Below are 13,852 nucleotides of genomic sequence, written 5' to 3'. Positions count from 1 at the left end.
AGCCGCAGACTGTTCTTTTCGAAAGTTGCCTTGCTAAACTCGATGTTGCCAGTTCATTTTTGTTGATGGTCAGCGGGGGGAGAAAGACAGCGAGCAGCTCCGGTTTTGCTTGGGGGAGGCGCCGAGCATCCTTGAGTCAGAGGGGGCCAGCTTCCTGTTGGCCACCTGTCCGTCATCTCAGCGCCAATTTCTTTATCCTTTCATAATTGCTCCATTGCCTATATTTAACATGCGCTTTTCGAGCATCTTGCGCTCCTACTACGATTTACAGGCTACATTTGCACGCAAAAAGTGAGGTGATTAATTGCCTCCAGGCTTTCCAAGATTGGGAGAGAGGAGAGACGTTGCCCGGAAGAGAGGGGTCAGGATTTTTATTTTTTTTCCTTCCGGCTTATGCATGCGGTTCTGCCTCACCGTAATTTTCATAATTATCAACCAATCATCATAGTGCCAAACAAGCTGAGCAGCTCCACAGAGTCCACTGAAGCAGGCTAGTGGAGGCTAGTGGTATAATACATTGCATAATCTTCGGGTTTTCAAGATAGAATTATCTTTTGCAGGCCTCAAGACTCGACCGCAATTCTGCGCTCAAATGATGGACTCCAATCCCTGAGCGAACGCTCGTCCTGGTGGACTTTGCGACACTCCTGCGGCATGAATAGATCCAGCTCCACATCCTGACCATGCAAGGATATTGCCCCGCGCGAAAGCACGGAAATCCTCACTGGCGCAATCGGGTAACCTGCCGATGATTGGGCCAACTTTGCTTAGCGACGATGACTCAAAGGCAACAACAGCCACAACCCACCAAGCACTTCGCCGAGAACCGCCGAAACAGCTCACCACCATCATCATATGATAGCCCCCTCGCACCCTAAAGAAAGATCCTGTTAGGCTGCCGATGATGCGCCGCAGTGGAGGTTTCAAGCTTATTCCCTTGTTGCTCCGGGAGGCTGAGCTGTAGGCAGGCAACGACTCGCCCCAACCAGGTTCACTTTAGGTAATCTTCTGTCAGCAGATCGCATTCTAGATGAGCTATGTAAGAGTTGATCACGATGGGAAGAACTTGGTTGGTTTCAGCGAAAGTGTCTGCCTATTTCATATCTGCCTCGTGTCCCAACAATGCATGACCGTTTGACTAGAAGTCGGATAAGAAATGAATGAATGTCTGTGAGGCAGGCACCGCTCACCATTGTTTCATACTCGAGGGCACCCACCAGCCACCTGCCCTGTAAGTGAGCTGATATGACGGCTGTAGAGTTCAGTAAACAAATACTGCCTCTGCAATGTCTACCGCGTCTGCGGTGGCATTCCACAACCCAGGCACGACAACAAAGGCGGGCCTAAGTGCCCAAACCGTATATTCAATGGTTGCGTGGGCTGGCGAGTGTCTTCGGCATTTTGAATGACATCTTTCCCCGTGGTGCAATATCTCAGTACCATGGATCTGACGTCGATGCCGTTCTCCCCATACATTTGTTGATTTGGCCCGTGGAGACTGATGCTATGTCGTTACAAAGTACCAACAAAGGCTCTACAACGGGAGGACGCATCAGGCAAGGTGCCAAAAAAAGGGGGAATCAAAGCGGTACAGATACTCAGGAAATCGACATAAACAGCATCATGATGGAGGGTTTGGCACTGTCTGACGCTCACTCTGCGTGGAACAGATTGTTATCACGGGCTAGAAATGTTTGGGTTAACCCCCAAAGTTGACATAAGAACAAAAGAGTTTCCGCGTTTCAAATTGGCACTTTTGCTTAATAGATTACCTGGCGTTCTGGTGATGATCAAGGCGAAATGGCAAGGGTTTGAGAATACAAAACGAGGATCCTATGGTACAACGTCGAGAACAACTGGCAGAAAAAGTGATTGACGAGCACGAGCACGAGCGCGAACGTATGAACATGAGAATGCGTGACCAGGTGTACATAGAAGTTGGGATGGCATCCTGAAATGCCCTTGAGTGGTGTAGGACGGAATAGACCCAAGTCCTGATGACACTCATCAGGATCGTGCGCACTGCTGCTGCCTCACAAGCCATGGTGACCTCGAAAGGAATAACACGAGTACTTTTTAGCAAACCTGTGTCTAGAACGGCCTTTGATCAACGTGTTCTTATCCTCGTCGGAGTGGCGATGCTTGAGGAGAAGCACATGGTCCCTTCCCCCTCGAAGACCTCCATTGCATACAGAGCCATACTTCAGTTGAAAAGTTTGACTGCCATAGACAAGCATCAAACACCAAAAGCGACGACGGAAAGACAATATGATCATGTTTCGAAAGGAGCGCTTTGTTGACGAGTCGGAGAATCTCGGACTCGGGAAACCTCGTATTGCTTTGTCATCTCCGAAGTTCGGTCTTGGCGCTATGATGAAGGCTCCAAAACAAAAACCTCGAGTCTGGAAAAGGACAGGCGGTACCCATAGAGCCCGAGTGAGGCACCTCCTCCATCCCTTTGCCCGGTCATTCTGAGAGTCCAATATGCTCTCGCGCTCACTCTTCTCCTCAACACAAGCGCTGCGATCGCTACGAGGACCAGCTACGAAACATCCGACTTCGTCGATCCTATGCACCAAAAGCAATCAATCTTTCTTACAGCGTCTCAACATGGTACGCAACTCTCTCAATCGGGCACATTCCAATCTCTGGAACCGTTATCAAGAATGGAGCGCTGACACATTCTGGCAACAGTCTACACGAACAGAAACCGATGCCTTCGGTGAAGTACAAGTCGAATCAGACAGGTACTGGGGAGCGCAAACGGAGCGCTCGCTGGAGAACTTCAAGATCAATCAGCCTCAAGATCGAATGCCCCCACCCGTTGTCAGAGCATTCGGCATACTGAAGGGAGCAGCAGCGACCGTGAACATGCATTTTGGGCTCGGTAATTCCGTTGTCGATCTCAAGAAAGACTTTAGCTGAGCGCCATCAAGATCCAAAGCTTGGAAAGGCAATCCAGCAAGCGGCCGAGGAGGTTGCTTCACTAAAGCTCATCGATCATTTCCCTCTCGTGGTATGGCAGACTGGCTCAGGGACACAATCGAATATGAACGCCAACGAGGTCATCTCGAATCGTGCCATTGAGATACTAGGGGGCACAATGGGCTCGAAGAAGCCCGTACACCCCAACGACCATGTGAACATGTCCGCTTCCTCCAACGATAGCTTTCCCACCGTCATGCACATAGCCGCCGTCCTCGAGATCACCGAGTCCCTTATACCCGCAATGGAAAGCCTAAAAGCAGCGCTACAAGCCAAGAGTCAAGACTTCGAGCACATCATCAAGATAGGACGCACACATCTACAAGACGCTACGCCCCTAACCCTAGGCCAAGAATTCTCGGGCTACGTCGCGCAATTGGAACGAGGCGTGGAGCGCGTGCAAGACACTCTACCTCATCTTCGGCTGCTTGCCCAAGGAGGAACAGCAGTTGGCACAGGTATAAATACATTCGAAGGTTTCGCCGAGGCCATAGCAGAGGAGATCAGCAAGCTAACAAAAGCCGAATTCAAGACTGCACCAAACAAGTTTGAGGCTTTGGCTACACACGATGCGATTGTCGAAGCCTCAGGGGCCCTGAATACGGTAGCGACTTCACTGTTCAAGATTGCGCAGGATATTCGCTATCTAGGTTCTGGCCCTCGTTGCGGGCTGGGAGAGTTGAAGCTTCCAGAGAACGAGCCTGGTTCATCCATCATGCCTGGGAAGGTCAACCCTACACAATGCGAGGCATTGACTATGGTGTGTGCTCAAGTGATTGGGAACCATACAGCCGTGACTATTGGCGGAATGAACGGCCAATTCGAGCTTAACGTCTTCAAGCCTGTCTTGATCAGGAATTTGCTCCACAGCATCAGGATCCTCAGCGACAGCATGAGGAGTTTCGAAAAGAATCTTGTCGCAGGTCTAGAAGCTGACGAGGACAGGATCAGTACACTTTTGCACCAGAGGTAAATTTTAGCACTCCTTGGTGCAGATTGACTCCCGGGCTAATGATGATGACGCAGCCTGATGCTTGTTACCTGCTTGAATCCGGTGATTGGTTACGACGCAGCCTCAAAGGTCGCAAAGAATGCCCACAAAAAGGGCTTGACGCTGAAAGAGAGTGCCATGGAGCTGAAGGCGTTGAGTGAAGAGGACTTTGACAAATATGTGCGACCAGAACTGATGCTGAGCCCGAAGCACCAGGACTGAACTAGATGCTCTTTGTTGGATACAATTTCCTTGAATTTGCTTGAGACTATTGCGCAGCGGATTCACAGCCTCCCATGACAGCAGTTTGTAGCGATACCACCTGTAAATAACTCTTTCAGCATTACTACCGAAAACATCTTGTTTTCACATCGATTTGAGCAACAACCCGGAAACATCTGTCCTTGACATTCATGACTGCTTTGTAAAGAGCGTGTATCAAGTAAAAAGTCTTCTCGCCAACACTGTCTTATCAAAAGTTTTTACCACTCCGACCGCCACCTTTTTCAGCACCTTGCCTGCGCCTAGGCTGGCGATGTTTGCTCATACGTGACAGCCTCGCCGATTCGGTCGTGACCCAAGCCCACAGCAGTGAGACATTGGACAATCCGAGTAGAAGGTAAGGTAAATACATAATAGTAGGAGGATACACGAAAAGTCCAAACCCGGGCGAACGTTTTTACGCCCTGTGCCCGGCAGCCTTTTTCCTCGTGGAAGCCCCGTGAGTGGTATTCAAAGTCCGCGGCACTCAAAACCTCAAACAGGCTTAGCGCTCCATGCCGCCAAGGCGCTAGAGAAGCTCGCGCTTGCTTGATGAAGCGAGCCTGTAACGCAGAGACGAGAGGGATAAGATATTGAAACGCGGGGGATGAAAGAGGTAAGGACGGAGGGTAGATCGAAAGTGGGATTGGCGTTGCAGGTAGTGAGTACTATAACGATGGCAAAAGTCAAGACTGAGGAGATCGATAATACACAAGCGATAGATTCCGATATTATGACAGAACGGATTGGTGAAGGTTAGCGAGAGTCTTCTCCGCAGTACCATCCCTCAAGACCTGAACTCCGATAGCCCTACTCGCGCTTTCAGCCGCTATCCTTGCCGTTGCTGTAATAACGACGTTCTCATGTGGAACATGCTGGTTGCAAGCACCTCACGAGAGACACCTGGCGTGGGAGGAGACGGCGGACGGATCTAAGGGGAATTCTGAGTACGCCTGACACGTTTATCCATCCTTATTTTAATCTCAGTGTTACCGGATGAAGACACGTTTACAGTTGTAGCCTTTGGGCCTGACCGCATCTCAATCCTGAAGGTCTGAGTCTGGAGTACTTGCGTCTTCCCGAACAACACAAGCCTTTGTACAAGGGAATACCTATGTTCCCACGAGCGAGCCAATGAATTATGTCACCAGTCCTACAGCGGAGGAACTTCAACCCCATTGAGAGGCATATTCTGCAGCAGGAGAAGAAGCACTGCCCAATTTTGCTTACTACTTTGGTTTTTGCCATTTTGCCACTAGTCTCGTTCTTCGATGAACGTTTGCCCAGTCATCCTCTTTTTGTCTAAGATGGCTACATGCTTCTTTTGCTCTCCGAACATCCTCGCCTCGCCACCGTTTGTTTCCTGTCTTTTTGCCGAGGCGGGTGCAGGCATAACAGGGGAATTGTTGACGACCTACTTGCCAGGGCTGGATGACGCCCCACAGGGTTATACACCTACCCGATTCCAAAGGACACAAGTTACTGCGCCGACTGCTACTTCCTACCGGAATCCACGAGTATCCTCTCACGGCTCGGGAAAGTCAACGTAAGTCAAGAACGTTTATACGCGTCTTCATCAAGCGAGGATTGTTGATGTATACCAAACAGTACCACAACCGCATCCGTGGTTTTCACAGGCTTTGCGTTAGCATTCGAGGAAACTGATGGCGATGGACAATGTTCCACATCTCTTCACAGTGACTACTCTTCGGTTTACGGCAAGCCTGTGCCGGAGTTTACGATCTCCTTCTCAGCAGGGCTTTTCTTTGTCTGCCCAAAAACGGCTGGACGAGCTCCTCGTCAATGGCTCATCTTTGCAAAGCAATCGGCACCACGACCAGTATCGCTGGGCTCGTTCACGGCTGATTGAGATTTTTCAGAGGCAAGTACCATGCAGTATTCCATCTGTACTTCTGGGGTCGAGTCACAACATCGTTTACACACCCGCATTAGTTCGAAATTCTGCTCAGCTACGCTTGTCAGTCGTCGACTACATGTCGATCAAATGCATGCTTTTCAACAAAACATTTGGAAACCTTGCAGAATACCAAGACATTTATACTGCAGCGTCTGATGAGCTAGACACCTGCGTGGCCAAACACCTACTTCAAGACCCTGATATGAGCGATATGTCACGGTCGGCAATTTTTCACATTCATGCTCAAGTGAGAAGCCTAGTGACTTGAAAAGAAACGCCCAAGGGAAAAGAAAATGACGGGGTGAACTCAGACCCGAAATCAGATTTTGAACCTTGGGAGCAGCACGCATCTGTGAAAAGGATCGAGAACTAACATCCCAGCGTCGAAAGTCAGTCTGTTACCACTTCTGACATGCTTTCTGGGGCGCATGACCCTTCCTGTAATGATAGACAAGGCATATGTAGCCGATTCGCCAGGCGCCCTGGAAGATATTGATATTCTCGACGACAGCTTTTTTGTGCTAGCAGCGAAATTGCCGCGTTGGATCCACCGTTAAGAAAACTGTACGAAGCACGAGATCGATTGCACCAAGGACTTGCATCCTTTTATCATGCGCTAGACATTGAAGCAGATGGGTAGCTTTCAGCGTCTTACAGAGATCTCAGTGACGTGAGCGAATTGATCAAATCGTATGATGGGATCTGAAAGCGTATTGGATTAACCATTCATGCTCGAGCGGCAGCAGGACTGAGTATGCCGTAGGCGTAAGTGCCTCTTGCTCTCAGCTTGGCAAAGGGTTTCATACAGAGAATATCGTAGACTGAGTGGATTGCGACTTCTCTCTGCGCGGGCTGTGATTGAAGGCTTACTATCGATGCCAACAATCTAGTTTTCTAACTACTTCTCCGGATCCTTGCCACGCCGGGATCAGCCGACAAGATTCGCGGCGAGACGAAAACATTCTTCCAAGCCGAGACCGCTCAGCATGGTACAACACGACGAGATCTTGAAACCAGCAGAAAGGGAGTATGGCCCGATTGCGCCCGCTACTGAAGGCTTGCCTTTGAGACTTTGCGGCTCGACGTTGTGATCCGTTCAGCTAGGAAAATGAGGAGAGATAACCTCGTTCCGGAGAATGAAACGGCGTCGACCTCTGCGTTCAAGCTCAAATCGGGAGACTATCTTCACCATAGCGATCCCTGTTATTCCGAGGAGCCAGAAGTCTTCAATCCGGAAATATCTTTGGTTCGTGAGAGTGGCTCTGTGGAAGTCGGCCAGGGGAATTTGCGTCCAAACGAGGCAGGCTTTTCGATGTGCAAGGGAAGGGTTATTGCCGAGAGGATATATCTGCATTGGGTAGCTGGATTTTTATATAACTGGGAGATCGAGCCTAGAGACGCCGGTTGGAAGATACCAGGTCATATCAGTGCTGCTGGAGTCTGCAAGCCCAACAGGGATGTTTGGGTCAACATATTCGGCAGAGTTGAAACAAGAAACCAGAAAATAAAGGCCGAGCGGCCGAGTAACAAGCTTAGCAAGAAGTGGGTGTGATGCGTAAGTCGTGATTGTCTACAGATTTGGGTGGGGAAAAGATCTACCAGGCCGGATGCAATGGATGTCAATTGAGATACATACATTTTTAGCTAAAGCTAGGGATTGTCCGCATTAAAAGACTGGCGGCAAAATCCTGCAGGTCGCCGATGCTTGATTAACGCTTGTTGTCGAATAAGAGGTGATGGATCATGTTTAGAACAAATCTCAATTGGTCCCCAAGTCCATGCGAAACGATAGGGCCACTGCTGCACGACCTAAACACGGTCAAAACAATATAATAGGTTAGCGAACACGGAGGCTGAAGCTAAGTGTGTGGCAAGGTCTTTTCGTATCGACCCTTGACAGAGACCCGTATATGTTCTAGTCTTATTTTGGGTTTGCAACGATCCTCTACGGAGGTCAGCACCAAAAAGTCCTGAACGCTCCCACACCTGTACCAAATCTCGGATAATACCCCGCCTAGAGGGTTAGCTGGACAACGAGGTCTGCTTCGGAGTTGCGTCTGACCTGAACCCAGTTTGGGGTTCATTAGGTCCCCACTACTAGCGCCCATTCCCTTATCCCTTCTGCTGATTGGCAATGGCATCCTGTAGTCGTGGCATATAGTCCACAGTATACGCACTATCCACAAATTCATAGAATTTTTCCACCTTGCGCCCATCCTCAGTCATATGCAGAATAAGCGTATAGTCATTATTGTATGGCCCCAGCGCAGTCGTACCCGTGCTGGACGCATGCATAACCATCTTTCGAGCTTCTTCGTCCACAATGGTGTCATGAACTGTCACATCGAAGTCTCTGAACGCGGACATTATGGGGACGAAATAGGTGGCATATTTTTCGTTGTTGAGGGAGAAAGGAAAGGATATAGTGAATGCAGTCGCGTGCTCGATAGGACATTATTGACTCGGGTGTCCAGATGTTGTAGCCTTCGATGGCTGACAGGGGCCGTGGAGGAGAGTGTCGCGCGAGACATTATGGTTGTTGCGCTCTGATTCAAGTCAGAGTAATTGCTGAAGTAAGGATTTCTTGCCAGCAGAATGAGCAGATGGGGTAGCTCGGTAGGGCTGAAATCGGCAAGCAGTAAAGTAGTGGCACGCGTCTCGTCAGTGTAAAGCGGCGCTTACGCTAGGCCTGGTAGGTGTTGAGACAGGCTTGGCAGGCGCGTCCCCAAAATTCAACTCTGCAGAAATATCGTCTCCATTGCTGAAGCTTCTCGGTCCAGTCAAATAGGATGCCTACGGCGATCACGCCTCGTAGGCGATCGCGAGACGATTTAGAAACTGATGAGGAAGGTAGCGCTTCTCCAGACCTCATCCCCTCCTCACAACCGGAGTTACCCAGCAGCAAGAGAGCCCGCCTCACTAATGGCAACGCGTCTTCTTCGCTGAGCGGCACCCCCCTCACCAATGGGCTCCGTCCTCAGTCCAGCATGTTGCAAAGAGAGACGCTGCGAGCGCAAGGTTCGCAGAAGAAGTATCAACCTGGATCCATTGTACGAGTCGAGCTCAAGAACTTCGTTACGTACACCGCTGTGGAGTTTTTTCCAGGACCGAGTCTAAATATGGTCATTGGGCCTAATGGCACGGGAAAGAGTACATTGGTATGCGCGATATGTCTGGGATTGGGGTGGGGACCGCAGGTGAGTCTACAGGAGGATATAATCCGACAGAACGAGGCTGACGAGCTATAGCATCTTGGCCGAGCCAAAGAGGTATCCGAGTACGTCAAACATGGATGTCAAGAGGCTATGATCGAAATCGAGCTCGCAAAGGATGGGAAGTGGTTCAAGAACAACGTAGTCATACGTTGTAACATCAAGCGCGACGGCAACAAGACCGTCTTTTCGGTCAACGGCAAACCACAAGGCAAGAAAGCGGTCATCGAGCTCTGCAGGTCCCTTTCAATTCAGATCGACAACCTCTGTCAATTTTTGCCGCAAGACAAAGTGGTTGAATTTGCAGCTATGACGCCAGTGGAGCTGCTACGGTCGACTCAGAGGGCTGTGGCGTCGCAGGAGATGATTGATATGCATGAGAATCTGAAAGACCTCCGGCGCAAGCAGAAGGATATTCAGGCTAAGAACACTGCTGATCAAGAGCAACTCGACAATCTTGAAAGCCGACAGCGGTTACAGGAGGCCGACGTCGAACGCATGCGCGAGCGTGAGCTGGTAGAAACGCATGTCAAAATGCTGGAAGCCGCACGGCCGTTTGCGGCATATCGGAGCGCGAGGTCTGCCCATGGGGAAGCCAAGGAAAAAAGAAAGGCAGCTCAAACTGAGCTTACGAGGCTGGGAAAAGAGGTCGAGCCATCACTGCGAGCTGTCAATGCAAAAGAACAGTATAAGGCGCAGATTGCGGCCGTCGTGACGGAGCGGAAGAATGCCACCAGCAAAGCCGAGCGACACGCCGACGCCATTGATAAGAAGTTTAAGGAGCTACAGGACAAACATAACGAGCTTGTGGCCGCTGATTCGGCGGAAAAGAGCGGTGGTAAGAAACATAGACAGGAGATCGTCAGGCTTGAGGGCGCCTTCAATCAATTGAAGAGACAGATGGAGGTGGAGCCTCCAGAGCTGGACGTTCAGGCGTACAACAGACGCATACGCGAAAAACGCGATGCCGTGGACGACAGCACGACCAAGATTGGAGATCTGAAGAGACATCAAGAAGAGCTGAGACGGCGCGGCGTGGACAAGAATCATCGAATCAAGCAAGCCGAAGACGATTTGGCCCAATTAGACTCTCAGGCTGGAAAGCAGAAGTCCAAACTCCAAAGTATATCACGCGACGCATACAGACTATGGGAATGGGTACAACAGAATCAAGATCAGTTCGACAAGCCTGTCTTTGGACCGCCAATCGTGGAGTGCACAATTAAGGACCCAAAATACGTGGACCATATAGAATCCTTGTTCCACAAAGGTGTAATGATTCAATTTACCGTGCAGACTAGAGGCGATTTCAAGAAGCTATCAGATCAAGGCAGCGGCCGCATGGGTCTTTCCGATGTCAACATCGTAACTATACTACCAGGCCTCGATCCTTTCCGTCCACCAGTCAGTGCAGAGCAGATGAAGCGATTTGGTTTTGAAGGGTGGGCGTTGGACTACCTCAACGGCCCTGAACCTGTATTGGCCATGCTTTGCGCGGAGGTACACGTCCACGAGGCCGGTGTTGCCTTGCGAGACACCACGCCTCAGCAATTTGAGTTGTTGCAGAATAGTCCAATACAATCTTGGGTGACTAGCAAGTCGACTTACAGGATCACCCGTCGCCGCGAGTTCGGGCCTGACGCGAAGTCCACCCTAGTCAGAGATATCAGAAGAGCCAATGTGTGGACGGACCGACCAGTAGATCTGACAGCGAAACGGGAACTGCAAGAGAACATTCAAGGCTGGACGGAAGAAGTGGCATCGTTTCAAGCGGAATCCGATGCAGATCAAAAGAAGATCCTGGCATACCGAAATGCGATCAATACCAATAGCGAAGAAGGCGTATGATTGTCTCCAGACCGGAAACGAGGAACACTGTTGCTGACCTTTTCGTGCAGAAAGCGATCTCGGCCGAAAAAGAAGCTAAGCAAAAAGCTCTGGGGGAGTTCAAGGCCGTTCCAACGAAGCTCGGTATGTCATCCAAACCCTTGGCCGTTCTACTCTAACCTCCAGATAGCTGCCCAAGAGGCAAAATTGGCCACGGCCCAAAATGCTCTTAGTGGTATCAGAGGGCGATTGAGAGAAATCATGGGACAGCAAGAGACTATTGCATTGGAGAGAGGCGAAGTAGCGTTGGATTATGCGGTGTGTTTCCTAGAGTACCAGTGTAAGGACAATTCTGATCAGGTACACAGGACGCTGTCGAGGCAATCAGAGTCGCCCACAACAACCTCCATGAGGCCGAGATCATGCTCATAGAAGCGACTTCCGACTGGGAAATCCTCAGAGAGCGAAACAGCTCCGTGCAAGAGCTTCTCGAAGACCAACAGCGCCAAGTCGATGCACTGGTAAGAGAGACCGAAGCTTCGCAAAGGACAGCAAAAACCCTCCTCGATAAATGCAGCCAGCTCCTGGCCCGGGTCGACAACGAGCTCAGGAGTTTCCTCGTTGCGCTACCGGCGAACCAATCGACTGAGCACCTCGAGGGCGAAATAGAAAGCGAGAAAGCGAGGTTGGAGCTCATGCATGAGGGTAACGGGGGTGTGATCAAGGAGTATGAACAGAGGAAGAAGAAGATTGATGTTTTGACTGCTAGGCTTGAGGAGATCAAGAACGCCCTCTCTGAATTCGACGACAAAATCAAAGAGCTTAGGGATCAGTGGGAGCCAGAGCTCGACTCCCTTGTTGGGAAGATCAGTGACTCTTTCTCTCTGAACATGGAGCAGATCAGCTGCGCTGGCGAGGTTGGCGTTCACAAAGACGAAGACTTCGACCAGTGGGCTATACAGATCCGCGTCAAGTTCAGGTAGGTCCATGTTAACCCTGGCGCAAACTTGGCAACTGACTCTCGTCATCAGAGAATCCGAACCCCTAACAACCCTAGACTCCCACCGCCAATCCGGAGGCGAACGCGCCGTCAGCACAATCTTCTATCTCATGTCCCTGCAATCCTTAACCCGCTCTCCCTTCCGCGTCGTCGATGAGATAAACCAGGGTATGGATCCCCGCAACGAACGTCTTGTTCACAAACGTATGGTTGGCATTGCGTGCGGTATGCTTGATGGTGTGGCTCAGCATTCACTCGAAAACGGCCATGGAGAAGAAGAAGACGAGAAGGATGGGGTGGCAGGCCAAGGCAGGGGAGGGTCCCAATACTTCCTCATCACCCCCAAACTTCTACACAACCTGACCTACGAACGCGGCATGCGCGTCCTTTGCATCGCTTCTGGCGAGTATATGCCTGAGGATCGCTCGAGGGTGGATTTCAAGGGGTGTGTGAACCTGATGAGGGGACTAAAGGCGGGGGCCATGGCTGCTGCCGCCAGATGAGCCGGCGGTGTCTACCTGGCTGCTGGGCTGAGCGACGCGAATTGGATTAGGCGACCTGTTGCCCTGGTCGCGGAGGGATGGATTTGTGTATATATTATGCGAGTTGTCAATAAACGTGGCCGTCGAAGGCGTACAAATTCCTTAACATACCAACGCGATTAGCATCGAGGGGTCATTTCGATTTCTTAATCTTTGACTTATGGATGATACCCAACCTAAACGCTAAGAATCCAATTCCATCTGGAAGAGATTTGAAGCGTGGACGACGACGACAGTGACGTTGGGAATGGTACCCTATTCCGACATTCGTCGCAAATGATCAAGACTGAAGCATGTTCAAGATCAATACCATGTTCATGGGAATGACATCTATTCCACTGCGACTCCCAAAAACGTCAACCTGGCAGTAATTTCCATTTTCAAAATCCACTGACGATGTTCATGGCTAATTATGCAACGCCATTACAAAAAGGGAAGTGGTAGCGAAGAGCCACCGCTCTGAAAGATTCTTTCATATTCGAGCGCACCTTGTCAGATATGTATGTATGTATGTAAGCCCACTGCTGCAAGACGATGTGCAAGGCGACGACGGTAATAGCCGACGACGGGATCACGCGGGAACACAGCCTCGGAAGCGATCGAAAAGTGTTAGTTCACATCTTACACTGTCGGCGGAATACCTCATGTGTAAATCCTCAGCTCCCGACCGACACGTCCGTCCGCCGCAAGGCCCGTATGCTGATCCCAATCCATGTCCACCATACATACATACGCCCGCTTTGGAAAACCCCCCTATCAATCCATCTCCACCACCTCGGTCCACCCCGCCCCGCCCTTCTCCAAACACTCATGATCATCAAAACGACAGCTCCCCTTCCCATCACTCGTCCCCAGTGTCTCAAGCCACGATGTCGCCGAACCGGGCTTCCGGGCCCGTCTCCCACCACTGCTGCGAGGAGTCGGAGACTTGTTGTTGCAGCGCTCGCAGGAGCGCTCGACAGAGCTGCAGTGGTGGCCGCGGACGATAAGGCTGTAGATGGGGCGCATGGTGGGCAGGCTGGCGCTGACGTTGCCGATGGAGTTTTCGACAATGGCCCAAATGATGGGGTCGACGTCGGCCCCTGTGGTTGTCAGGTTGGATTGGTGTGAGTGGGG

At 50.7% G+C, this 13,852-nt stretch overlaps 4 protein-coding genes across 4 annotated transcripts; 3 read left to right on the top strand and 1 right to left on the bottom strand.

Annotated features, from left to right (window-relative positions):
* Positions 1-2,610: 2,610 nt before the first annotated feature.
* Positions 2,611-4,198, top strand: HO133_004091 (uncharacterized protein; the record flags this gene model as incomplete). Its single annotated transcript, XM_037295010.1, has 4 exons — positions 2,611-2,613; positions 2,695-2,887; positions 2,937-3,954; positions 4,012-4,198. The coding sequence occupies 4 exons, from the start codon at positions 2,611-2,613 to the stop codon at positions 4,196-4,198; spliced, it is 1,401 nt and encodes a 466-aa protein (XP_037149057.1).
* Positions 4,199-5,544: 1,346 nt separating this feature from the next.
* HO133_004090 (uncharacterized protein) lies at positions 5,545-6,107 on the top strand (the record flags this gene model as incomplete). The annotated part of the gene is made up of 2 exons (XM_037295009.1): positions 5,545-5,783; positions 5,846-6,107. 2 exons carry the CDS (start codon positions 5,545-5,547, stop codon positions 6,105-6,107), a joined length of 501 nt encoding a protein of 166 aa, XP_037149056.1.
* Positions 6,108-8,267: 2,160 nt separating this feature from the next.
* Positions 8,268-8,522, bottom strand: HO133_004089 (uncharacterized protein; the record flags this gene model as incomplete). Its single annotated transcript, XM_037295008.1, has 1 exon — positions 8,268-8,522. One exon carries the CDS (start codon positions 8,520-8,522, stop codon positions 8,268-8,270), a length of 255 nt encoding a protein of 84 aa, XP_037149055.1.
* A 422-nt stretch (positions 8,523-8,944) lies between these two features.
* On the top strand, positions 8,945-12,697 carry HO133_004088 (uncharacterized protein; the record flags this gene model as incomplete). The annotated part of the gene is made up of 6 exons (XM_037295007.1): positions 8,945-9,352; positions 9,404-11,209; positions 11,266-11,338; positions 11,385-11,512; positions 11,563-12,173; positions 12,226-12,697. The coding sequence occupies 6 exons, from the start codon at positions 8,945-8,947 to the stop codon at positions 12,695-12,697; spliced, it is 3,498 nt and encodes a 1,165-aa protein (XP_037149054.1).
* Positions 12,698-13,852: the final 1,155 nt, after the last annotated feature.

This window comes from Letharia lupina (assembly GCF_014066315.1).
Source record: "Letharia lupina isolate WasteWater1 chromosome Unknown contig_19, whole genome shotgun sequence".
Taxonomy (NCBI): Eukaryota; Fungi; Ascomycota; class Lecanoromycetes; order Lecanorales; family Parmeliaceae; genus Letharia; species Letharia lupina.
The sequence above is the reverse complement of the archived record's forward strand: the minus strand, read 5'-3'. Positions and strand labels throughout refer to the sequence as shown.